The 26,390-nt window shown below is 37.7% G+C and overlaps 1 protein-coding gene across 1 annotated transcript in view; it reads right to left on the reverse strand.

The window, feature by feature from the left end:
- Positions 1–5,918, reverse strand: part of lrp1aa (low density lipoprotein receptor-related protein 1Aa) — a 131,742-nt gene extending 125,824 nt beyond the window's left edge. The window contains exon 1 of the mRNA XM_056735396.1: positions 5,516–5,918. Within this exon, the coding sequence (XP_056591374.1) occupies positions 5,516–5,612 (97 nt within the window). The 5' untranslated portion in view covers positions 5,613–5,918. The remainder of the gene's footprint in view (positions 1–5,515) is intronic.
- Between the last annotated feature and the right edge of the window lie 20,472 nt (positions 5,919–26,390).

The raw sequence follows: 26,390 nt of genomic DNA on the forward strand, positions 1-26,390 counted from the left end.
GAACTTACAGAGGAGCATTCTCCTCTTGTTGTTTCTTCTCAGGAAACCTTCTCAAACTGGCCTTTACTCATCCACTTGTTCTCTTTGACCTCAATTAAAAAAACATATTCCTACATTATTCCAGCTATACTTATGTGAAACATTTCTCCGAAGCTAAAGTGATGCGACGTCAGGCTCTCTGCCTGTTCCTTCTGTGCTGTTTTCCTCAATCTCAGCGCGCTGGCGGCCGAGAGAGCGTCTGAGTAATGTGACAGCTATGGCCCTCTGAGCTCAATATTTCCAACTCTGTGAGATCCAAGAACAGCTCCGTTGTCATGAGCACACTGGTAAAACAGTCTTCACCCTCACACAGTTAAGCTGGGAAACACTGCACATGAACTAAAAAGACTCTATTTTTTAATAATAATCTTAGTTATTACTTTTTTAAATATGAAAAAACAAACAAGGACATTATGAGCAATGTTCACACTAGTATTGTCAAAAGTCCTGATACTTCCTGGTCCATAAAAAAAAAAAGTTGACCTAATTTTCGAAATATCCGGTCCCACAGACCAACCGGGTCTATCGGGTACTGATGCGCTGGTAGGTCTGGCAGGTTGTCAGTCGGAAACTTTTCATACAAAAATTAAGTTGTGATGAACGGATAAACAAACGATCCGATTCATAAGAGATCCACACAGAAATACTTCAGATTTAAGTCACAAAGAAAACTTTAAAAAAAGTTTAGTGGTGAAAGGTCCAAACATTTATTTGAACAAGTTCACACGGTAAGTTTCCAATTCTGTTTGCAGTTGCATTATGGATGTTGTAGCATATGTTAAGCTAAATTTTATATTAAAATAAACGTCTCTGTTTGCATGTTTATTTGTTAGTGCCAATCCTAATCCAGTCAAGAGTCCTTATTAACCAATTAATGCTTTTACAACTATAATGGGGTCAAATAGATGGAGGACATAATGGGGTTCAAAGAACTTATTTTATATTTGAAATGAACAGTACGTGCTAAAAAACATTAGATGTATGACTAGCAATGTGTATGTTGTTGATATCATTAAATCAGAAAAAATCTATATTCTTTAATCTTTTAATTTGATTAAAAATGCCAAATTTAAACCAAAGAAACTCCTATCTGTTGCATTTATTATTTAAATACACAGTTACATTTATGCAAGTAATTTTGTGTAAATGCAGCATAAAAACTGAGGTTTGTTCTAATATTGCTTATGCATGTTCAATCTGTTGTCTTACTGAAGTTTATTCTGTTTGTCTTTTAAAGCAGCATACTGAGGAGGATGTTCATCAGCGTGAAAGACCCAGGGAGACAAAACAGATTCAGTAACAATTAACTTGTATACATAATGCAGTTCTGTATGTTTAAGGTCATAAAGAACAGAAGTATATATATATATGCATGGGTTTGGTTCGCTGCATTACACATCCCAGATCCCCCACTAACTCCACGCTATCTTCAACTCCCATCTTTCTCTCCTCTCACAAATACTGAAATCTCCAAAATTCTCGACCCCTCAGTGGTCAGCAACTATAGACCACAGAAAAGTAGAACAACCTATACTGGACAGACAACAATCTGGTTTCAATTAAGGACTTTCTACATTTCACTAGAACTGCTCTCCCCTGGTTCAGCTCGTATCTCATATCATTTGAGGTATGCTGGAGAAAAACATCCAGATCACACCAACTGATCACCGGGGTGCCTCAGGGATCAGTTCTTGCTCCTCTCCTCTTCTCAATAAACATTACCTCTCTGTGTCCAATCATTAAGGCGCATGGGCACTCACACCATTGCTACGCAGATGCTTAACCTGTCATTTCAGCCTTTTCACCCTACCATAACCTGCCCTGTGTTCCTTAAATCACTGCATGTCTTCTGGACACCTCCTCCTGGATGAGGGAACGCCACCATCAACTCAACCTTGCATACCGGCCAATCCAGCCATTGAACACCATTCGGCATGGATCTTTGACTCTTACACTTACCAGCTGAAATTAACATCTCACATCGTAGCAGCTCCTCGGCCATGCAGGTATCAGAATCAGACCTTTCGTGTATGAATATGCTACACAGATCTTATTCCGAGCTTTTGTCATATCAAGACAAGACTATTGCAATGCTCTATGGCCGGCCTTCCAGTCAAGGCAGCAAAGCCTAAATTTTCGTGAATACAGCAGCACATCTAGTCTTCAATCAGCCTAAAATAATCCATGTGACACCCTTTCTGATTTCACTCAATAAACTGCATGAAGCTGCATGCATTAAATTCAAGTCGCTGTAACTGGCCTTCAAGACAATAACAGAAATCTCCCCCTTTTACCTTAACTCACTCTTACAGGTCTATGTACCCTCTTGCCATCTACGATCCACAAGTAATGCCGCGGTCAGACGATTCTGTACGAGTACGATTCTGAAAAAATGCATCTTTTAAATTTCTGCACCTAGAGGTCATGTTGTGTTTTAATCTTCTATTGGTTTTATGGCCTCCATGTGATGTGAATTTGCATGACAGAGTTCACCAAACTTAAACTTTGCAGCGGACTGTGAAATATCTTCAGACGGGTTTGCATTTCCGGTCTGTCGCATTCGCATGTGTATGAATGGAAGTCGATGGAGCGAAAAGGCAAGTGTGACCTGGGCGCCTAGTGACATAACAACAAATCACTTGCAAAAACGTTCACACATTCTGTTCCTCTCTGGTGGAACTGGCTGCCTCCACTCAAGCTTCAGAATCCATCGCAACCTTCAAAAGACAAGTAAAAACATACAGTACCTGTTCCGAATCTGCCTGACTAACCCCTAACTGTCTACATTCAAGTTGTTTTACGTGTCTTCCTTTCATGATGTTCATTTTTTCCTTGCTTCTGCTTTAAACCCCAATTATAAACATGGATTGGTAATCTAGTTATTGTTTATCTCAATGACAAAATGTTAAATGCTCTCTCATTTGTAAGTCGCTTTAAATAAAAGCATCTCCTAAATGAATAAATGTAAGCATTAAGAGTGCTAATGATGACAGATTTTGTCATTTTGGATGCACTATTCCTTTAAAAACCTTGAGAACAAACAAGGGACCCTAATAGCACACCGTGCATCATGCAACATTACTCATATAGGTCAGGCGAATGTGTCATTGAAAGAGAGAGAGACGAGCTAAGTCTTTCTCTTGTCACCTTTACCTCCACTTAAAGTGCTCAGATAAGTCCCTTCCCAATCTATGCCACTTTCTTCCTATCGCTGATACTCCACATTTCCATTAGCATTGACAAAAATTACTTATTCCACCGAACATTGAAACAAATCCATGAAGGCTGTCTTTAAAAATCTGTCCGAGTTTTTAAGAGAATATCCACACTCTCCCCTAATGCATCCTTGCAACACAAATGACTTTTCCCAATCCAGATGTGTTTCACGGTTGAGTGAAAGAGCCATGATGTTGGGGGTGGGGAACACACTGTCTCAATCATATGTCTCTACTCTTTTTCTTTCCACATTCCATCTTCATCTTCCCTATGCTAAACATATCTCATCTCTCCAGAGTCTATTATCAGCCCAAACTCTTGAAATGTCAAAGCCCCAGGGGGTGGGCTACCTGTCAGGGAAGATAAAGACATCGCCATTGGTTGCACACAAAACACAGGCTGAACTGACTCAAAAGGAATGCTTGTCAACCTGAGCAAAACAACATAGAGAGCACATACAGATTCAGTGTGGATAGGTAATGGCATGCCATTCGATTGATGCTAATACTTCCTTTCAGTACTTATTAGTACTTATTAGTTCGTATTAAACATGCATGTTATCTGGTGGCCTTTTTTGAGTAATCCAGTGTTTAAATCATGATTGTTAAAAATGTACTTTATATTTACATCAGATGAACAAATGTTATTTTCTTACTATCTTAGGGACATACACTGATTATGAAAATATTTTCAAATTCAAACAGATTTGAAGTATTTAAACGGTTTAAATTAAAAAGGGTACATTAAGATAGAGAAAGCATTTTGCTGTATGCTGTCTCATCAAAAGACCCCGGGCAGAACAGCAACCTTCTTGTGTGATTCTTTATAGGGGCCCCTTAATTAACACCATTGATGAGCTGAGCCAATGACAGTGCAGAACAAGGCTTTCAGCTCTGACTAAATGCATATTCCATACCGGAGATGAAGACTTAGTCACAGGTAAAAGGGTCATTATCATGACAATTATAATTGCTCAGTCCAGTGAAACAGCTAAAAATGAATGATGTACTCTCTAAAACAAACACTGGGTTGTTTCAACCTATGGTTGGGTCAAATGTGGATATTATTTTTTAGTCTGGGTTGAGAGTTGGGTTTGCCCATACTGTACTCAACCATGGGCTGAAACAATCTTTCATCTTTAGAGTGCAAATATGCTAAAGGTTTTCTTCTGAAGCACTGTAAGGATTGCGCTCAGTCTAGTAGGCCTATTTGGAATTACCCTTTATTAAAGCAATATAAGTCTACGTGCTCATACAGTATTTATCTATATAAACCTCATTGTGTGTCTAGTTGTATCGTTTGCTTCAGACACATAGTTGTATACAGCCCTGTCTACTGTTGCACTCACTCCAGACAAACTGTAATACTGCGTGTTGACTTCATACCACCATTAACAGCTCTAAGAGCAGAATACACACTGACAAAATGACAGCATCTTACAATTCTGACCTAATGCAACTATATCACAAAGCTTAAGGGAGCTCAAATCTTAAGACCGCCGCCATAGAGATCTGTTTGATTTTACCAAGGCTTCAGTACTGACCATTTCGACTGCTTGCATGGTGATTTACTGTTAAACACACATTGAGGGGCTTTTAAGCAGAAGTGAAGTCTCTCCTAGAGTCTGTGAATTAAGAAACAACAAAGAGAGAGCACTCTATCGTGGTGTTTTTGTCATATAACCACCACCACTTCTATGCTTTGTAAGTACTTTGAGAAAAGACAGATGAAACGAACCAAACAGATCTCCAAAAATATAAACAACATTTTTTATCATTGCAGAGACTTTCACTTTTTTATATTACTATGTTTATATCTAAAAATAAGTAAGTCCATTTTTTTCTTTACTGCCACATGCTAAACTCATGAGAGAAAGTTGCATTTGTCTTGTTGCTGCAAGCTAGGCATGTGCTGTGATGGTTCATCCACAGATTATCAATGCATCTGGACTCCTGAGAATGCAATGCCTGCATTTGGGTTTTGCAAGATCCTTATTCTATTCTCCCCCCTATTAGGCCCTCAATCTACCTTAGATAAAACCACTTTTTCATTTTCAGTGTGACTGTTTGTTCAGTTCAGACATCCTTGTCAGTACAAAATTGCCCCAAAAAATGGTGAATCAGGATTGTGTTAAATGATGGGTAAAGGCAGGGCAACAGTTGACCATTTGTGTTTGTGTGCCAGCTTGTGTGTGCGTGCGCGTGTGGGGGTTGCATGATGATACACATTGCCAAATGAAAAACCATTTTTATGCACTCACCATCTAATGCCCTCGCGGGAAGAATCACCGTCAAACTGTGTAAAAAGCCCAGAAAGAACAATCCGACAAGCAGCCTGACAGCCGTGGAACGCAACATTATATTTCAAAAGAAAAAAAGACGAAAGAACAACAAAATGTAAAAGCAAAGTCCGATGATCCACTGAAGCTGCAGTCTGATCACGGCTTATGCGCCTCTCCAAATGCGCACACTGGCGCAAAAGGCTTCTGCTGGCACACGCGATTCACGTATTCCTCGAATGCATGGCAAAACCTATGGAGGACAAATGTCAGATACACGGCATCACCATGGAGACAGTGCTCTTAAACCATTTCTTTGTTGAGGATGACAGCCAGCGATCCGCTCTGTGGTAACGACACCTATTGGTATGAGTCCGATTCTCTGTTGCTGCTGGTAACAGATCGGGCAAAATGTGTGGTCCAATCCTGAACTAGTGAATAGATATGCGAACCGATTCTTAGGAACAAACCGGTTCAAGAAACGGACCAAACAATTTCTTTCAGTTTGTCAGAAAATAGAACCCGTAAGTGACGTGTTGTGAATAACGTGTCAAATGCTTTTTTAACACGTGGTTAAGTAAAATAATTAAAAATTGTTTAGATTTCTGAACCAGCTCATTGAAGGAACTGTTCAAAAGAACCGATATGATGAACAATTCATTGGCTGGTGTGACGTCGGAGGTATCTCTCCAGTCCTCCCGCCCAGCGCGGAGCGTATCCATAGGCTTGTGTGTGTGTGTGAGAGAGAGAGAGAGAGAGAGAGAGAGAGAGAGAGAGAGAGAGAGCGATGAAAGTTAACACAACCTGCATTGCTTCGACACTGAGAAATAATGAGGCATAGAAACCAAGAAAGGACAAACGTGTGTTGATTTTGCATTGTGTTTTTTTAAAGCTCCAGTACACCCCCTAACAAACAACATGCTTACAAGATGTTCTGTTAAATAAAATTATGGGTCTGGTTCAAGTGGACTAAGATGTATACAGGTTTAAAAAAAGTATAGATTTTTTTTACCTTTAAAATGACTTATCGGTTTCTTACCATTAAATGGATAAAAGAAAATTAACTCAACACAAAAAACATCAGTAGGCCTATTTGCATACATGTGAAAGGTTTTTCATGGAAAAAGCTAATAAACTCAAATTAAATCTATGGATTTCAAAACTATACTACATTTTAATTGGCATTATATTTGTTTCGTGTGTAGCTAAATGTCATGTGTATACAAAAAGTTTTCTTAAAAAAACAAAAGTTCAATTTATTTTATTTTATCACTAATAATGATTTGTATCACATACAATTTTTTTTACAGCTAACTTCAAATGGCATGGGCTCTTCAGAAAAGAATAGCAATTGTTTGAGGTTTATGATGAATTATCTGTTACTATACTGTAATTTCTACAGATATGCATTTGGAAACCATTACAAAATGGGGGTACTATTTAAGAAATAAATTGCATGATACAAAAATTGAAAGGTCACACTTCAGTATAGAGGGCAGTACTCGCTTATATCAAATCATTAAATACTACATTTTCCCAAATGAAATCTTAATTTCTTGCATATTAATAGTTTGTAAGGTATTTGTTAGGTTTAGGTATTGTGTAGGATTAGGGATGTAGAGCATGGTCATGAAGATGTGCTTTATAAGTACTAATAAACAGCCAATATCCCAATAATAGGCTTGCTAATAACAACTAGTTAATAGATAGAATTGCCCTTGAAATATGTAAAATTTAGTTACATTTAATTGAAAAAATGAAATATATATATATTCGTTTAACATACATTTTAGCACCACTAATATAATTTATCATAAGATCCCATAAACAATTCATTCTTGCTTTAAAAATCCAACTAAGTGGAATAACTGATGTCTTGTTTCTCTCAGGACCCAGGCTGTGGAAATTAACCGAGGTTTCTAAATAAACAGTAAGACTAGGATGAACATGTGCATGGATTGAGAAAGTTTATGTTCCGTTCTGGGCTCACAAATGGAAAATTCTTTGAATAACTTTCTGACAGAGGTAAAAAACTAAGCTGGCAACATTTAGGACAATTATTCCTTTCTTCATAAAGGTTCATAGCCGCTTACCGCACTCAGCATGGCTTAGATCTTGTTGTGTAAAAGAGTTTATCCAAAAGCCCACCAGTAATCATACAAGTTAATAATAACCTTCAGTTATATTACTTGTGCCAAAAAGATAGTAAGAAAAGTAAAATAAGCAGTTCCAAAGAAGAGCATTATTCAATACATTCCAACACAGAATATGAATGTGGTTAAAGGAAGGGAGTCAAACCTGTCAGCTGGGGTGCTCATGAACCCCATCAGAGAGCACTCCTCACATTTTCTTGAACGATGGTAAATCTAAAGCTACACGGGTACCAAATAAAGTATATCAAACGTTTAAATAGTATGGTTGGTTGAGATATGAACACATTCTAGATGTCACAATTGAATGTACTTCTTGGCATCACTTCCACTTGAAAAGAGCTGCCCACCTTTTCCACTTTTTGGGAAAAAAAGTTTGACATCTCCTAGCTCCTGTAGTGTCATGAGATAGAATATTGTCTATCACATGCAATGTTTTGACCACTTTACTGTGTCAACTACATTTTTTACAGTAACTTTGTTTTCAGACAGAAAATGTTTTTATTTAGCCCTTTAACATGAAATATAATTTTCAAAAATGTTCACATAACATATCTTAAGATGAATGAAAAAATAAATAGTGAATCCTGAAATGGCATTGCTTTTGTTATGTTGAATTGCAAATCAGTTGCAATTTCCGTTGTTGCAAAGCAGCTTTACATACATCATAAAAAATGTAATAAGAAGAATACTATGGGAAAAAATAATACATGGTATTATTGCAAGTATGTCAGTGGATTGTCTAAGTAGCCTAATTTGCTGTGAGTCTGTAACTAAGTGTATTGTATGGAACTACAGGTATAAAAAAATAGAATATCGTGAAAAGGGTCATATATTTCAGAAAGTGAAACCCATATATTATATAGATTCATTACACATAGAGTGAAATATTTCAAGCATTTATTTCTTGAAATTTTGATGATTATGGCTTATAGATAATGAAAACCCAAAATTTAGTGTCTCAGAAAATTTGAATATTCAGAAGATCAATAAAAAAGGATATTTAAATAGAAATGTCAGGCTTCTAAAAAGAATATTCATTTCTATCCACTCAATATTTGGTTGGGCCTCCTTTTGGTTGAATTACTGCATCAATGCGACATGGCATGGAGGCAATCAGCCTTTGGCACTGCTTAGGTGTAATGGAAGCCCAGGTTGCTTTGATAGCGGCCTTCAGGTTATCTGCATTGTTGATTCTGGTGTCTCTCATCTTCCTATTGACAATACCCCATAGATTCTCTATGCAGTGCAGGTCAGGCGGGATGGCTGGCCAATCAAGTACAGAACCACCATGGTCAGTATACCAGCTTTTGGTACCTTTGACAGTCTGGGCAGGTGCCAAGTCCTGCTGGAAAATGAAATCAGCATCTCCGTATAGCTTGTCAGCAGAAGGAAGCATGAAGTGCTCTTAAATTTTCTGCATTGACTATTGACTTCAGAAAACACAGTGGACCAACTCCAGCAGATGACACTGCACCCCGAATCATCACAGACTGTGGAAACTTCACACTGGACTTCAAGCAACATGGATTATGTGTCTCTCTGTGACTCTGGGACCTTGATTTCCAAATGAAATGCAAAATTTACTTTCAACTGAAAATAGGACTTTGGTCCACTGTGTTTTGTTGGTTCACAGTTGTTGGTTTTGGAAAGTGCTACCTGTATCCCTGCATAAGGCTTTTGTGGGTCCTTGTCAAAACAGGATAAAGAGTCGACGAGATGCAAAAACAAGCGAGGAAGTGCCTTTGAAGTCAGTTCAGTCATAATGGCCCTTTTAAAATCTTTGTAATTATGGTTGTCTACAAAGTAAGTTTGTGTTGTCCATAAAAGGCATCTGCTTAGTGAAATAAAGGAAAAGGAAAATACCTCATACCTAGAGTTAGGTTTCTAAACAATAAAACCCTTTGTTGCTATAAAGGAACATGCAAGATTTTAAGGATTATGCAACTTTCTGAAGCATTATGTTTGGCGTCCAGTGGAAAATACAGTCATACCACCAACCAGTGATGGGATGGGAATAAGCATGTGACAGTCAGTCCACTTAAAGTAAAACTTCACCCAAAAATGAAATTTACTCTCCTTCGAGTTGCTCCAAATTTGTATAAATTTCTTTGTTCTGATGAACAATGATTCCTGTAAAAAATCAACCAATAGGATGACGACTTAGAACGTGCTGATGTGTTTCCAGAAAAGTGTTCCTTATTCATCAGACATTTGCCAACGGTCTGTGGGCTTTACTTATGAGGCTGAGACTGTGTAATGTGAGCCTGGTTTAAACAGTGTTATTTCAAATTTTCCCATGTGTCCTTTCATTGGCCTAGAGCTTTTTTTGCCTAATAGCACCATCTTGTGGCCTCAGCAGCAGCGGCACCTGTCTATACATTTTGGATCATATCATAAGCTATGATAAACTGCTTTTAGCCTAAGTTTCATATTCAAATCACTGAAAACATGATTTATTCCTTTATATTGTGCCCTGCTCTGTACTGCTACAATAAACATGCTATTGCTTTGAACGATCACATCATCTTTCCACTCTACTCTTCAAGCTACAAAAATTACACATTTTATTTTGTACTTACGTGTTGCATTATTTTCTCATCACTGAGGTCTGGTCTGAATGCGTACATTAACATTATATTTAGTATCTCCCAAATCATACTATACTGAAATTAATATTCAGTATATGGTCTACAATGTGGTCTAGTATTCCCAGTAAAAAAAGCATAGATCCGAACACTCAAATGGTTGCATACCACAACTCATCGCGAGACAGCAGTGTAGTGACACTCCACTGTATTAGTAGAATGAAATAAGTGATATGTCACTTGATTAATACAAGGACAAAATTATAAACAAAACACTTTTGTTTTTGCTCCCATTTTTCATGAGCTGAACTCAAAGATCTAAGACTTTTTTTATGTACACAAAAGGCCTATTTCTCTCAAATATTGTTCACAAATCTGTCTAAATCTCTGTTAGTGAGCATTTCTCCTTTGATTATCCATCCACCTCACAGGTGTGTCATATGAAGATGCTGATTAGACAGCATAATTATTGCACAGGTGTGCCTTAAAATGGCCACAATAACAGGCCACGCTAAAATGTGCAGTTTAACTGTATTGGGGTGTTACGAATGGGGTGAAACACAAGGACAGAGGACCCAGGAGCAGAAAGCGGGTAAGGGGATGACACGACGCCATACAAGCTGTCTGCATTCTTCCCTGCACTGTAAAAAGTGATTTGTTGTCTCAACAACCATATTGTATTATGTAAAGTAGCTTCTACTTAAAAATAAAAAAATGTATAACTTAAAATCCTTTGTTAATGCAACACAAACATATAATTACAAGAACAGCTCAAAAGTATGCATACAGTTAATGGAACATTTTGAGTTGTGCAAACTACAATTAAAATTAAGTAAACCTAACATACATTTCCAGTGCACTGAACGTAATATTATCGGTACAAATGCTGTGAGGAATACCCATAAGCCCTTGGGCCTAAAAAGTTTGATTATTCATGCTTTTTTTATATAAAAAGCACTTTTGGGGCATTTATATAGATGTTAATAAGATGTATAACGAAATTTAAGATATATTTGGTATTACTGATGTTGTTTTGTAGTGAATACCATTCAGGTGATTCGTGTTTCCTTTGGTTATCCTGTTCAACCCATCATATTTCTTACCACAATAAGTAAGACACACATCAGAAATGCAGTATATTGTGTGCTTCTCTGGAGAATCAATCAATGATTGACATCAAATCAGTCGTCAATTATTTAAAAACTTATAATAATATACTTCACTTGTAACAGACTTTATCTTCCAGAATCTTACAGTAAGCGTTAGGAGTTCCTTTTTCATTCATCTTCAACCCTGAAAGGTCTTGAACTGGTGCTAAAGTCCCTCAAAGTTTGTGGAACAAAAGGGACAGTCAAAGAGTCACATTTGGTTAATTTATTTTATAGTAAAGAAGCAATAATATTAGTGAATCATGCCTGAGGCTGTCAGTCTCTTAAAGTTCTCCTTTTGTGTCAAACTGAATATGCTAGAAATACACAGTTGCTTCAAAATAACATGACCTGTTTAATTCTTGATGAAATATTGCACTTAATTTGTAAATTAAGAATATGTATGGTAGCATATACTTCATTTGTATACCTCTTGTTGTTTATTTGAGAGTAAATGTCTTTTATATTAGTCTTGCAAAGAAGATGTGTATGCTTAAAAGATGTATGTGGCAAGGGGGGCGTGGTTTAGCATGGTCTGCGGCGAAGGGGCGTGTCGGGAGAATGACGGTGAGTAAGCTCCCTGGCCAAGTTAAGGTCCATAAATTTTCCCGCAGTGCCCGAATCCACCAGGGCCTTTACCTGGTTTGACGGATAAGAACAGCCCTGAGTTTGAAGGAGAGTGAATAAAGCCTATTCCCAAGACAGTCTCGTTCACTCTGCTCGGGAGCGGACATTTCCCAAAAGTTACGGACAGGCCTCTCGGAAGTGTCCATGTTGAACACAGTAGAGACATAAACGTTCTCTCATGCGGCGGTCACGTTCAGTTGGAGAGATGCGGGTACTACCCAATTGCATGGGGTCCTTCGGATCTGCGAGTGGTGGTGAGTGCACTACCTGGTCCTGAACGAACAATCTACTTGGGCGGAGAGATCTCTGACTCCTTTCTCTCAAACGGTTATCCAGCCGGATCGCTAAGTCGAAGAGAGCCTCGAGATCGTTGGTTGGGTCACGTGGGGCAAGCTCGTCCTAGAGAGTCTTGGAGAGTTCATTTATAAAACAGAGCCTCTTGGTTCCAGCCACTCTCTGCAGCGATGGTTCGAAACTCAATGGCGTAGTCAGCAGCACTGCGACTGCCCTGATGGAGAAACAGCAGCCGCTTCTCGTCCACTAGCAGGATGGTCTTGTTAACTTGTACATGTTTTTGCAGCATTAGTCGGCCTAAACATTTGTAATATTGTGTCATTTTGCTAAACGTGAGCGGCCTCTTTGCTAATAAGATTCTCGGGACATCTGAGTCTGACAGAGCCAGGTCTTGTTGGACTGAATGCTCAACCCCATGATGACCACATATGATGCCTTCGTCAAAAGAAGGTAATGGGAATCTGCAATGATGGCAAAAGTACTCCTGACAAAAGAGAAAGGTATGAGCTGCTTAAATACATCCTGTTAAATGATTGATTGATTTTCAATCACAAATACTACTTGTTAACAATGTCACTGTTTTCATAGATTTCACATTTCTGTAGATGTTAGTTTTCAAGAATTTGCAGCAGTTAAACCAGCTTTCAAAAGTTTTGTGTTTTATTTATATTTATTATGCTGTCAACGTTTAAGTTAAAAAATATGGATAAAATTCAGGCAGAAGCTAGGACCTGCGCTAATATTTTAAAGACTTTCCAGCAGTGACGCGTTAGGACTCACGGTACTAAGGCTTTTAGCAGATATACTCACAGATATCGATGGATACGACAAAGTTAAACAGCTACGTCCTGCAAGTTGCCCCCTTTACAGTATTCCTGCATGCTTGGTTAAAGATGTCTTTGACACTTTTGGGGCAAGCGTTGTATTTTTGATTAATACATCTCTTAGCTCAGGGTGTGTACCAGCTGCTTTTAAACATGCCATTGTGCAAACACTTCAGAAAAAGAACAACTTGGATTCTTCAATTTTGTCTAATTTTAGACCTATATCTAAACTACCCTTTCTATCGAAAGTCTTGGAGAGAGTTGTTTTTAATCAACTTCAATCATTTCTAGATGAATTTAGTATTTATGAAAAAATTCAGTCTGGTTTTAAGCCCAGTCACAGTACAGAAACTGCCCTTTTGAGAGTTTCAAATGATCTTCTTTTAACTGTGGACAGTGGTAACTCTGCTGTTTTAGTTCTTTTAGATTTGACTGCGGCCTTTATACGGTGAGCCACTCTATTCTCTTGTCTAGACTTGAGCAGTGTGTCAGCATTAAGGGCATAGCCCTTAAATTGTTCCAGTCATATTTTACAGACAGAAGTTTCTCTTTTCACCTTGGTGATTTCTCTTCATCTACTGCCCCTCTTTTTTGTGGCATTCCCCAAGGGTCAATATTGGGCCCTATGCTGTTTTTGTTGTATATGTTGCCCTTGGGGTATATTTTTAGAAAGCACAATATTTCCTTCCATTGTTACGCAGATGATGTTAAAATTTATTTGCCTGTCAAAATTAAGAACAAAGCTTCTTTTCAGTCATTATTCCATTGCCTGAGAGATTTAAAAATATGGCTGGATCAGAACTTTTTATGTCTTAATGAAAAGAAGACTGAGATTGTTGTGTTTGGTCGTCCTGGGGACTTGAGTGCTTGTGTAGATGCACTTGGTCACGTAATCAGGTGCTTCTTGATGTTCCGAGAACCAGGTTAAGAAATAAAGGTGACCGTGCTTTTTCAGTGGTGGCACCAAACTTGTTGAATAGTCTACCTGTACATTTAAAAACTGCTCAGACTGTTGGAATTTTTAAGGCATTACTTAAGACACACCTGTATTCTTTGGCTTTTATGACAGGGTGAGTGGAGACATTGCGATGTTATTATTTTTATATGTATGTATGTATATCACACCTGATTGCATCGCTGCCGGCGGCTAGTTTGTATCCTCTGACACTTGCTTCACATCACATTTGTTCCTGGTCTAAATATTAGTGTATTTTACTATAGTTACCTATCATTGTCGTTGCCGAATTATTTATAACTTTATTTTCTAAATATATATTAATTGAAGCGTAACGCCGCTAGCATATTAGCGTGTTAGCTGGCCTTCTGTTTACAGTGTGGAATATCATCTCCCCCTATTTGTCTTGTGTGCTAACTGTTTCTCTTTTTAAGCGTATATACTAAGACTCATCAAGCAACCTTGGTAAGTTAGGATTGCACTTCATACCCGGTGAGTTATGGCTTCTATTCCTATTGTTGTTACTTGCACCTCATGTCATATGTTTAGTTTAGCCTTCTCTGTCAGCGGCGAGGGTTTTACATGTGATAAATGCAGGGAAGTAGTTAGGCTGACGGAGAAGATCTTAGAATTAGAGTCTCGCATCCAATCTTTATTTGAGGATAGTAAGAGTGTTAGGACTGTAGAAAACACTTCGGATGCGAGCAATGTTAGCGCACACAGCTCGGTTCCGGTTGAATATCCCCTGCAGCTGGGAAACTTTGTGACGGTGAGACGGCATAGTCGCAGGACAAAACATCACTCAACCGTTCCGATTAAAGTCTCGAACAGGTTTGCCCCGCTCAGTGACGCACCGACTGAGAAACCTGCTGAAAGTGCCCTAGTGATCGGTGATTCTATTGTCCGGAACGTTAACATAGAGGCACCAGCCACCATAGTCAAATGTTTACCGGGAGCCAGAGCGCCTGACATCAAGTCAAATTTAAATGTGCTGGCTAAGGCTAATCGTAAATACAGTAAGATTGTTATTCATGTCGGCACAAATGATGTTAGACTCCGTCAATCGGAGATCACTAAAGATAATATTAAAGAGGTATGTGAGCTCACGAAAACGATGTCATACACTGTAATATTCTCTGCCCCCCTTACTGTTTACCGTGGTGATGAGATTTATAGCAGATTATCATCACTAAATGGCTGGTTGTCTGAGTGGTGCCTGCAGAATAATATAGATTTTATAAATAACTGGAAGAGTTTTGAGGGCAGACCTGACCTGTTGAAACGAGATGGTCTCCATCCCTCCTGGGATGGGGCTTCCCTCCTCTCTAGAAATTTGGCACACGGTCTTAATAATGGTAAAGTCTGACTACCTAGGGCCCAGGTCAGGAAGGAGACAGAATGGCTTAACCAACTGTCTGCTTGCCGTCTCGCGTTACAGAATACACAAAATATACAACATGTAATAATCCCTTCTTATAAACAACATAAAATAAGGACTGTGTCTGTCCCCCGGATTAGCAAACATAAGATATTGCGTAAACCTCTTGAAAGTAATTTAATAAACGTTAAACAAATCAAACATGAACAAAATACAGATAATCAGCTGTTATGACTCGGATTGCTTAATATTAGATCTCTCTCAAATAAAGCACTTTTTGTTAACGATTTGATAACCGATCATAACATAGACATGCTTTGTTTGACAGAAACATGGCTAAAGCCAGATGATTTTATTACTCTAAATGAATCTGTTCCCCAAGACTATTACTATAAACACGAGCCTTGTCTAGAAGGTAGAGGGGGAGGTGTCGCTGCACTTTACAATAATTCTTTTATTACCTCTCAGAAGTCTAATTTTAAATACAATTCTTTTGAAGTCATGGTACTTCACGTATCGACACCTAATACTAAGGACAAAACATTTGTAAAATTTATTCTAGCTATTGTATATAGGCCTCCAGGGCACCACACAGATTTTATTAGAGATTTTGGTGGGTTCTTATCAGAACTAGTACTGGCCGCAGATAGAGTCCTTGTCGTCAGTGACTTTAATATCCATGTAGACAATGATACAGATGCCTTGCGACTGGCTTTCAAAGACACTCTTAACTCCATGGGCGTTAGTCAACATGTGTCAGGACCCACTCACCTTCGTAATCATACTTTAGATTTAATACTTTCTTATGGTATAAATGTGGACGATGTTAAAATCGTTCAGCAGAGTGAAGATATTTCGGATCATTATCTGATATTATGTTTGCTTCAATGGCCTACGGCTGCAAATCAAACTCCTTGTTACAAATATGGTAGAACGATTACTTCAACTACCAAAGATGCGTTTCTCGATAATCTGCCTGAATTGTCTAAAATATCTAGCATGAGTAATAACGTTGACGATTTTGACACTACTATTGAAAATTTTAACTCTACTTTCTCGGAAATATTAGACACAGTTGCTCCTCTGCGTTTAAAGAAAATTAAAAATAGCAGCCCAACACCGTGGTATAATGAACACACTCAGACTCTAAAAAAAGCATCCCGTAAAATGGAGCGCAACTTTAAGAAAACGAGGTATTTCGTATAGCATGGAAGGATAGTACTCGAAATTACAGGAATGCAATAAAAACGTCTAGATCCGCCTACTTTTCAACACTAATAGAGGAAAACCATCACAACCCTAGGTTCTTATTTAACACCGTGGCTAAATTAACAAAAAATAAGTCGTCATCGACGTCAGATTCTGATTATCAGCATAACAGTGATGAATTTATGAACTACTTCACGAGTAAAATCCAAGATATAAGAGAAAAAATTATAACAATGCAACCTGTAGTGAAATCCGCTGAACAAACTAACTACAGCACCCCTAAGGAGAAATTGCAATTAATTTCTTCAGTAGATCACGATGAACTGTCTAAAATCATTAGATCATCCAAATCAACAACATGCATGCTAGACCCTATACCTACAAAACTACTGAAAGAAATGCTCCCAGAAATTATAGATCCTCTTCTTAGTACTATTAACTCATCTCTGACATTAGGACATGTGCCTAAAGCATTTAAGGTGGCTGTTATAAGGCCTCTTTTAAAAAAAACCAAACTCGACCCTAAAGAACTAGGGAATTACAGGCCTATATCGAATTTACCTTTTATATCTAAAGTTCTGGAAAAAGTAGTTTCAACTCAATTATGCTCCTTCCTCCAAAGGAATGACATTAATGATGAATTCCAGTCTGGATTTCGAGCATGTCACAGTACAGAGACTGCTTTGATAAGAGTTACAAATGATCTGCTTTTAGCGTCTGACCGTGGCTGTATTTCGTTATTGATGCTGCTAGACCTCAGTGCTGCACTTGACACCATTGACCACAGCATACTTCTACATAGACTCGAAAATTACGTCGGCATTAACGGAATAGCATTGAAATGGTTTAAGTCTTATTTATCCGACAGTTTTCAATTTGTAGCAATAAACAATGAGGTGTCCCGCAAATCACAAGTCCAGTACGGTGTACCACAGGGCTCAGTCTTGGGACCCCTGCTCTTCGCATTATACATGCTACCTCTAGGAGATATAATAAAGCGACACGGAATTAGCTTTCACTGTTATGCTGATGATACTCAACTTTATATTTCCTCGATGCCTCATGAAACCCAGCAGTTTCATCGAATAAAGGATTGCATAGTTGACTTAAAAATGTGGATGAGTAACAATTTTTTACTACTAAACTCGGACAAAACAGAAGTGTTACTTACTGGACCGAAAACTGCTATGCGTAACAACCAAGAATACTGCTTAACGATTGACGGATGCTCCATAAAGTCCTCGTCATCAGCTAAGAATCTTGGCGTTGTATTCGACAGTACTCTCTCATTTGAAAGCCATGTCGCCAACACCTGTAAAATTGCATTTTTCCATCTTAAGAATATATATAAATTACGTCATATGCTGTCACTGTCAGATGCAGAGAAATTAATTCATGCATTCATGACATCAAGACTAGATTACTGTAATGCACTTCTAGGTGGTTGCCCTGCGGGCCTATTACAAAAACTGCAACTGGTTCAAAACGCGGCAGCTCGAGTTCTTACACGTACAAAAAAGTATGAGCATATAACCCCGGTTCTGTCAACCTTGCACTGGTTACCTATAAAGCATCGCATTAACTTTAAGATCTGGCTTATTACCTATAAAGCCCTACATGGTCTAGCGCCGCAGTATTTGAATGAACTTCTATTGTATTACAGACCTCCACGTACATTACGCTCTAAGGGGTCCTGTCAGTTGGTAATACCTAGAATTTCAAAATCAAGTGCAGGTGGTAGATCCTTTTCTTATCTAGCGCCTAGATAACTGACACACTCTGTCAGTTTAAATCTAGACTAAAGACTCATCTTTTTAATCTTGCATACACTACACCTCCATAATATTAATCCTCAGAGGATTTAGGCTGCATTATTTAGATCAACCGGAACCAGGAACACATCCAACAACAAATGATGTACTTGTTGCATCAAAGAGTGCAGAACAGTACTCTACTCTCAGCCAGTCTTGTCTCTTTGTTCCAAGGTTACCGCAGGATGCAGTTCATGCCCAGACCTGACGGCAGAGCTGAGAATGGGAAGCGGTGACCTGACAAGAGCTAAGAGGATAGAGCTGGATAAAGGACGCGACAACTTTGTTTTTCCTACAACATTTCAAATGCTATTAGATTGTTAATGATAATCTTTAATCCTTAATTTTTATATTTTTATTAAGCCTTGTTGTGCAAGCACTGTTGAGCTTGTGCAGAGGCAGCAGCTTTTGCCAGAGGGGAACTGGAATCCCCTGGTTGGGCCTGGGTTCCCCTGAGGTTTTTTTTCTCGATGGGAGTTTTGGGTTCCTCACCACCGTTTGCATATTGTTTTGCACTATCTGCCTGGCCGGGGGGGCTGCTTTAGAATTCATACTTGTATTAAATGTGTCTCATGTACAGCTGCTCTGTAACAATGAAAATTGTAAAAAGCGCTATATAAATAAAGTTGAGTTGAGTATATGCAGGGGCGCCGTATTGGGGGGGAGGAGTTAGGACAATTCCAAGGGCCCATGACTGACAGGGGCCCCAAAAAATATGTAAAACTATTATAAAATTATCAAACCATCATTATTCACTATATAAATTAATATATAATCAATTAACGATCTCTTTATTTTTGGCAGTAAAAAATTCATATTGTAAAACAAAAAGTAAACATCCATATTGACCGACCACCCCCCTGTATCTGCATGAAATGGTTTGGTCCTGCCTTAGCGCTCTCAGTGACGGTGTTTAGTTGCAGTAGATTAGTGATGGGAAGTTCGGATCATTTCATTGACTCGGACCTTTGAGTCTCGTTCAGCAAAATGAACGAATGTTTTTTCGAGTCATATCGTTCCTTTCGTTCATTTTAGCAAACTATAATTAAAATGTTACATGTCACTTTCCTAACAAATCAACTACTTATGCAAACGTTGATCACATTACAACAAATACAAAACTACAATGCTATAATAAACAGAAAAGATTAATTACTTGTTTACCTTGGTATTTAGTCTATGACTAGCTCACCTCACCTCTTATCTTGATTAATTTGTCATTTCACTGTCTTTGTCTATCAATAGACAAACGCTTGGGCTAGGCTATGCACCCGTTTGTTAGGAAGGTTGTAAATTAGCTAATTACTCTGTCCAAAGCTGTCACGTCACATGACAAAAGACCGAACGACTCGAACCCGAAGACTCGAGAGGTGAACTAATCAATTCTCTTTCCGGCTCTGATTGCATTTGTTAAACGTTCGGAGCATGTTGCGCAATGCGCATGCGCGACTGAACGAATCACTTCCCATGACGACTCGTTCTTCCCGAGTCATATTTAAGATTCATTCAAAATGAACGAATCGTTCACGAACGACCCATCGCTACAGTAGATGCGCCAGAATCAGAGTGACCACAATGTTGCCTAGTAACGTTAAATCAAAATCAGGTTTTCAAAAAAGGAAAGAGAGAAATGAGAGAGAGGAAAGACAAAGGAAAAGGGTGTCAAACTGTAACCCAAAAAAAAGTTTTTCACCAAGAAAGGTGTGTAGCCTATAGCAGTGGTTCTCTACTCTGGCGCGCGAGATCCACTTTCCTGCCGAGTTCAACTCTGCTAAAACACCTGAAGAGGCGAATCAGTGACTGACTTCAGGAACCGACGCGTTAAAGTAATGTTCGGCTGCGCAGATTTTTTGTTATATCGCATTAAAGTACCACGAGGCCGATTCAAATGCGTACCGCGCAATCTGCACTTGAATCTCTTTTGCGGTACTTAATGTCATAATATGATAGATTTGGCTTGTTCAGGTGTTTTATATCAGAGTTGGGGATAAACTCTGCAGGAAAATGGATCTCGCGGGCCAGAGTTGAGAACCACTGGCCTATAGTCTGTGAGTGATATTAACCTGTTGGCTTAATGTCCATAGTGAAATAAGATAGCCAGCAACAGACTAGTGTTAGCCTACATTTAATCACCATTTAATCAGTGCAGGAAAACGTTAAGCACTATAATAACCCTGGTCTGGAAATTCCATTTTACATGTCCACTTTATTTTCTTGTTGGCATATATGTTCAGCCAAGTAAAAAAAATCATTGTTTTGAGAGGATGTTGGTACATTTTAAGTTTGATCGTTTTTCTTTTTTTAGATCTTTCATTAAAATGATAATAATAATTCATAATAATAATTCATAATAATTTTGTTAGAAGAATTTTCCATTTTGTCAAATTTTACAATAAAAATACATTGAGACTGCAAAAGATTTTTTTTGCACATTTCAGCACATTTTTATGCTTGTTTTTAATCTTGCATCGAATAGTGAACTGCATACTAGACTTGCATCCATGTACAAATTACCGGCCGTAAATATTGTGCTAGTAGGCCTACTAATATTGAACTACAAGAAGCAAGAAAGTTACAAGCCTTTAATTAGAGTTATGTTAAGCTTTTGAAGGTCCTAGAGATGTGGTGTCAACGGCTGTGCAGAGGGGGCCCAATTATATCTTTTGTCATGGGGCCCAAAATTCCTGGCGGTGCCCCTGTATATATGCATGTATATATGTGTATGTTTTTTTAATTATTATTATTACTATTACTCATTGTATTCGTGTTACTTGTGTATGTTTACCTTTGGACACTGTGAAGCACTTTGGTTGTTTTTAAATGTGCTATATAAATAAAATTGAACTGAACTTTCCAGCAGAGAGACGTTGGAGAGAAAGATCGTCTAAAAATCATCCCCAAGGAAGTTGCTTTGATTCGGATCAGTATGTGAGTAACAATACCAATACCAAGATATGTTGTTGTAATATAAGCCGTGTGACGGAGCAGTTTTCAGATTTTATCTGGAACCGCTTTAATATTGTACTCGTCCAGATAGAGAGAGAAAGCCTTGGAGCTGTAACTGGAGAGCGAAGGAGAGCCCATATTACTCTTTTACACAATGATAAATAAATCTTAGTTAATCCGGGTATCACAGATCATCCCCGATCCGTTTCACGACTATACCGCAGCGGAGAGGAAGAGGAAACGTGCGTTGTAGAGTTGTTTGTCCATTTAGGGCTGTTGTACAAAACATTGCGGCAAATTCAAAGTATGCAGGGGCGCTCTGTATGTAGATATAAACTGGTTATTCTAAGGAATTACAAACAAATAACTGTTCATTATGTTAGGTCTTTATACACCTCTGAAGAAATAGTTTTGTATATTATATTGCATTTCTTTCAATAGATCCTCCTTAAAACGCCTAATTGTTCCTTTAATGCTGCATACAATTAAAGGCAGGGAGGGTATTCGATTCTTTCCTGAAACATTTTTGATATACTGGTTGACACTTTAACTTCTTGTGGTAGAAAGATCCCTGTTGTTGTGTTTTAGGCAAAGCATCTGTCATTTGCAGTCAGTCTAACACACCATGAGCCTGCCTGCACTTGGTTAATATGAACAATACTGCATGATTCTGACTGACTGTGATGACGGATACATTGCCGGACACAACATCATTCAAAGTAAAAGTACATTTAATTCAAAGTAAAGTAAATTTGACTAATGTTACAGTATTTCAAATTTTGGAAGTTTATGAATATTAATAAATCTGTATTAAATTAAAAAATATATTATTTAAAAAAGAAACTAGTGTAAAAGTACTGTTTTTTATTGAATGTATTCATTACATGTTTTAACCATTTGTGAGCTCTGTGAATCAAATTTACGTGTGTTGTTATTATTTATGTCTTTGTACTACCATGTAGGCTACTATTAAAGCGTAAAATTCCTCATGGATCTAGTAGGGGTGGGCGATATGAGCTCAAATTCATATCATTGTATTTTTCAGTTTCCAGTCGATATCGATATTACGATATGATAAAAATATGGAATTCCATTTTAGTACAGCTTAGTTCAATTATAGGCAAAATATGTATTTTAACTAGAGCTGCACGATTCCGGATAAATTGAAGATCACGATTCTTTTGTTTCAAATAGAGATTGCGATTATTTTACGATTCTGAATGATGACTAAAAGTAATACATAATTTACTTGAGGTTCTGACAAAAAATTTTTTATTTAGGTATGTTATATTTAGGACTTTGCTTCATAATTATTACATTATTCATGGTTAACCTTCAATAACTATGGTGAGAAATGTTTAACCACAAATTCCATAAGTAAACTGAAGTGTATTTTCATTTTTTTACTTTCAATGCAAAAGTTTAACTTCCTAAAAAGTATAAATGCATTGAAGTAACTTGTAGGCTATATGAAATATTTCTCAGTAAAACAAATTCATAATGTGACACTTTTTTATTTCATACATTTGCATGATATCTACAGACCGCTTGAAGGTCTGATAAACATAACAACGCTGTATTTTCACCTGTAAACAGTTTAAATAACCTGAAAACATGAAATGATGGGCAACTTGACGAAAGCTCTATAGCGCAGCTTCTCTATTAGCGTTAATAGACTAATAGGCGCTGTGATGACGTGTTTTACCATAATGACGGATATTAGCGCTAACTCGGATTTGTCCGCGTTACAAACTACAATCGTTAGTTTTCATTTCAAATAAATGTCCAGTTAAGATGTGAAGCATAAGAACAATGTATCACAATCCTGAAAGTCACTCATAAGAACAGTTTTGTTGTCGGGCTGTATTTACTTTATACAGGGCAGGCCCTAGCATTTTTGGGGCCCTAAACTGAATACAAAATGAGGCCCTCCATCAACTAATGTACACAACATACTAACCTTACACAGATTATATCACACTGACAATCTGCTTAGTGGTTAGAGCATGGTTCTAGCAACGCCGAGATCATGGGTTTGATCCCAGGGATTGGACAAACACAGAATGTATAGTATAATGCAATTAATTTAAGTCGCTTTGGAAAAAAGCATCTGCCAAATGCATAAATGTAAATTCTGATTTGTAAATACACACAACATAACTTAGAAAGCTTAAAGTTTATTCAAAAGAAAGCGCTTGCAAGCAGAACATCAAAAGTAATAACATACACTACAGTCAGTTTTACTGTATTTGTGAATTAGTAAATTAATCTTTTAAATAAAAATTCTAAGGACACTGGAGGATGTGGTGGAGGCAACAGATAAGCAGGAAGCAAGGCTAATGTATAGGCTGAGACAGGGCCAAGTCTGTCATGTGAGGAGGAGGCAGCTGCTGCACAAAATAGATGGAAAAACAGAAGTAAATTTGATCGCTCATTATGATAATTTAGTATTTTTGTGTTAATTTTAATATTTTTTATAAATGTTTTACTAATAAACATGTAGTATTACATGTGTGTACTACATTGTACATGTAGTATTGTTAATATAGAAAGGCTATTTTAGTTGTATTTCAGTTAAGTGAGATCTATAAGACAGTTATTTAACTGACCTGCATTTTCACCAGCTCTAAGTTTATTCTTAAGAAAATACTTCAAAAGTGCCCCTAAGGTGCAAAACCCACGCACGCACACAGACACACGCACGCACGCACGGAGACAAACACACGACACACACACGTTGTTCAAATTATTCTGTCCCCTTCCACACTAACCCTCACAGAACACATTAAGCATATTTTATTTAAAAATAAAACTCAATTTAGTATGTTTACTGAGCGGATAGTCCTTGTAAAGAACCTTTACAAATACACACAGCTTATTTTCAACAATGTTTGCAGTATCTTGTTAAAAATGATTACATTTTTAATTGAACTCTTACCCTTTTCTTGATCCTTTCTTTTATCATCTTCTTTCCTCTTCTTCCTCTTCTTTGCACCAGACTGATAGTGCCGACTTTTCCTTTTTAATCTTTGCACAGTTTAAAGCTAACGTACATGATGATTGACACTGACACAACGAGCAAGTAAATTACATTTTCACGCAAGGCAGGGGCCCCCTAGTGGCCACGAAGGCCCAATGCAACTGCCTATATCGCTTATTAGGTAGAACACCTGTTGCACTGATTTTATATGTTGGTCTGTTATTTGGTGTGAGATTAATTTGGGCAGAATAGGAGCTTGTCTTCGCTCATCTTTTTCACTCAAATCTCACGTTCAATCGCATGAATTCGCAAATGCAAACAGCAGTTTCATGTGCACACTTGATTGTTGCTGACAGTGGCGTGTTTAAGTAACGTTCGTCGGGTTGTGCTTTAACCTAGACTGTTACGCCGCTCTCTGTTTGATTACTAATACCTGTGTAGCGAGGAGTTGGACATAGAGGACAAAAGATTAAAAGTCCAGCCTCGACATATCTTCATTAGCAGTGTTAACACATGACAATTTGAACAAAACGTTATAAATGCAAAATTAGAGTTCATGAATATATAACGGTATGCATGATATAGCAAAATTCATACCATGGCGCAAAACAATACCGATAGTCACGTACATACCGGTATATCGCTCAGCCCTAGGATCTAGTCACATAATTTTACCTTGAAAATGTTTAGATTTTCAGAGTTTAACAGTCCAGGCAAATTATGTATTTGAACTGAACCCTTATTCCTCAATTGATTTTAATGACATCCTCCTATTTAAAATTATTATTCTCCAATGAAGAGGTAATAAAAAAAGATCTAAAGGCTTAACGATGTAGATTTATTTTCACATCCTTCCTTGATCATATTTACCTAAATGCAAACTTTTGAGCACAACTGTATGTATACACTATAGCATTCACCCCCATGAGTTTGCATCTCTGTTGAATGGTAGTTCACAGTATTTACTGCATATACACTGTTAAACCTTGCCGTAAATTACTGAGTAAATAACTTTAAAATAGGCAGTGTTTAGCAGTAACATCGGGAAACAGTATTTTACTGAAACATAAGATGCATTTCTGTAGCGCAAATAATATATTACAGTTAATTACTATATAAACACATACAGATAACGGCTGTAAAATTCAGCTGTAAAATACAGCCTTTTTTACTATACTGCACTGACTGCTTAATTCTTAACTCAAAGGTGATGCCCCTTTAAGGGCAACCAGGTGTGTGATCTCTGAGTTTTTGTTCTTTTGCTTGTGTTGTGTTAATTATCTTAATGACTGGATTTTCATGGTTTAAAACTTAAAATGGAATCCCCAACAATGAGTGAGTAAACATTTCAAATCTTTAGAAGTTCTTTTTAAATATACTGCAATCGTAGGTAAAGTTAATAATTTCTTATTATGTGCTCCGTATCTTTTGGTTCCAAAAAGCTACCTGTTAGCTAGCTTTTAGCATCTCACAACTTCCAGTATCCCATAGTGTTGAACTTTTTTTGTTATTTTTGTTATGTAGTCACATTACCCACACTGTAAGGTGCAAACTGTGCGATTTGCCTTTCCGTCAACTAGGCCTTGTTTATACACATGTTACCAAGACAGAGCAAATTTTCAGTTTGCCTGTGGCAGGCAGCAGTGCCCTTGTATGTTTAAGAAATTCTCCTCATTAAGGTCACATGCACAGAAACCACAGGCAGCCACAAACGCAGGACACACATAGGCATCCCCACAGGCTGTATTCTACTGTCAGCTTCCAGTGTGTGAATTTGTGGCTAGTAATTTTTCAGACTTCTGCATATACCTGCAGATTCATATTAGAGATGGTAGAAAAGTTGGTTGCCCCGTTGAAGATTGCTTGAAATATTTCAGAGTGAGAACATCTTTCATCACTCATTTATCCCGAAAGCATAAGCAGTCAGGTCCAAAGCAGCAGTTTTAT

Source organism: Triplophysa dalaica, chromosome 21 (assembly GCF_015846415.1).
Source record: "Triplophysa dalaica isolate WHDGS20190420 chromosome 21, ASM1584641v1, whole genome shotgun sequence".
Classification (NCBI taxonomy): domain Eukaryota; kingdom Metazoa; phylum Chordata; class Actinopteri; order Cypriniformes; family Nemacheilidae; genus Triplophysa; species Triplophysa dalaica.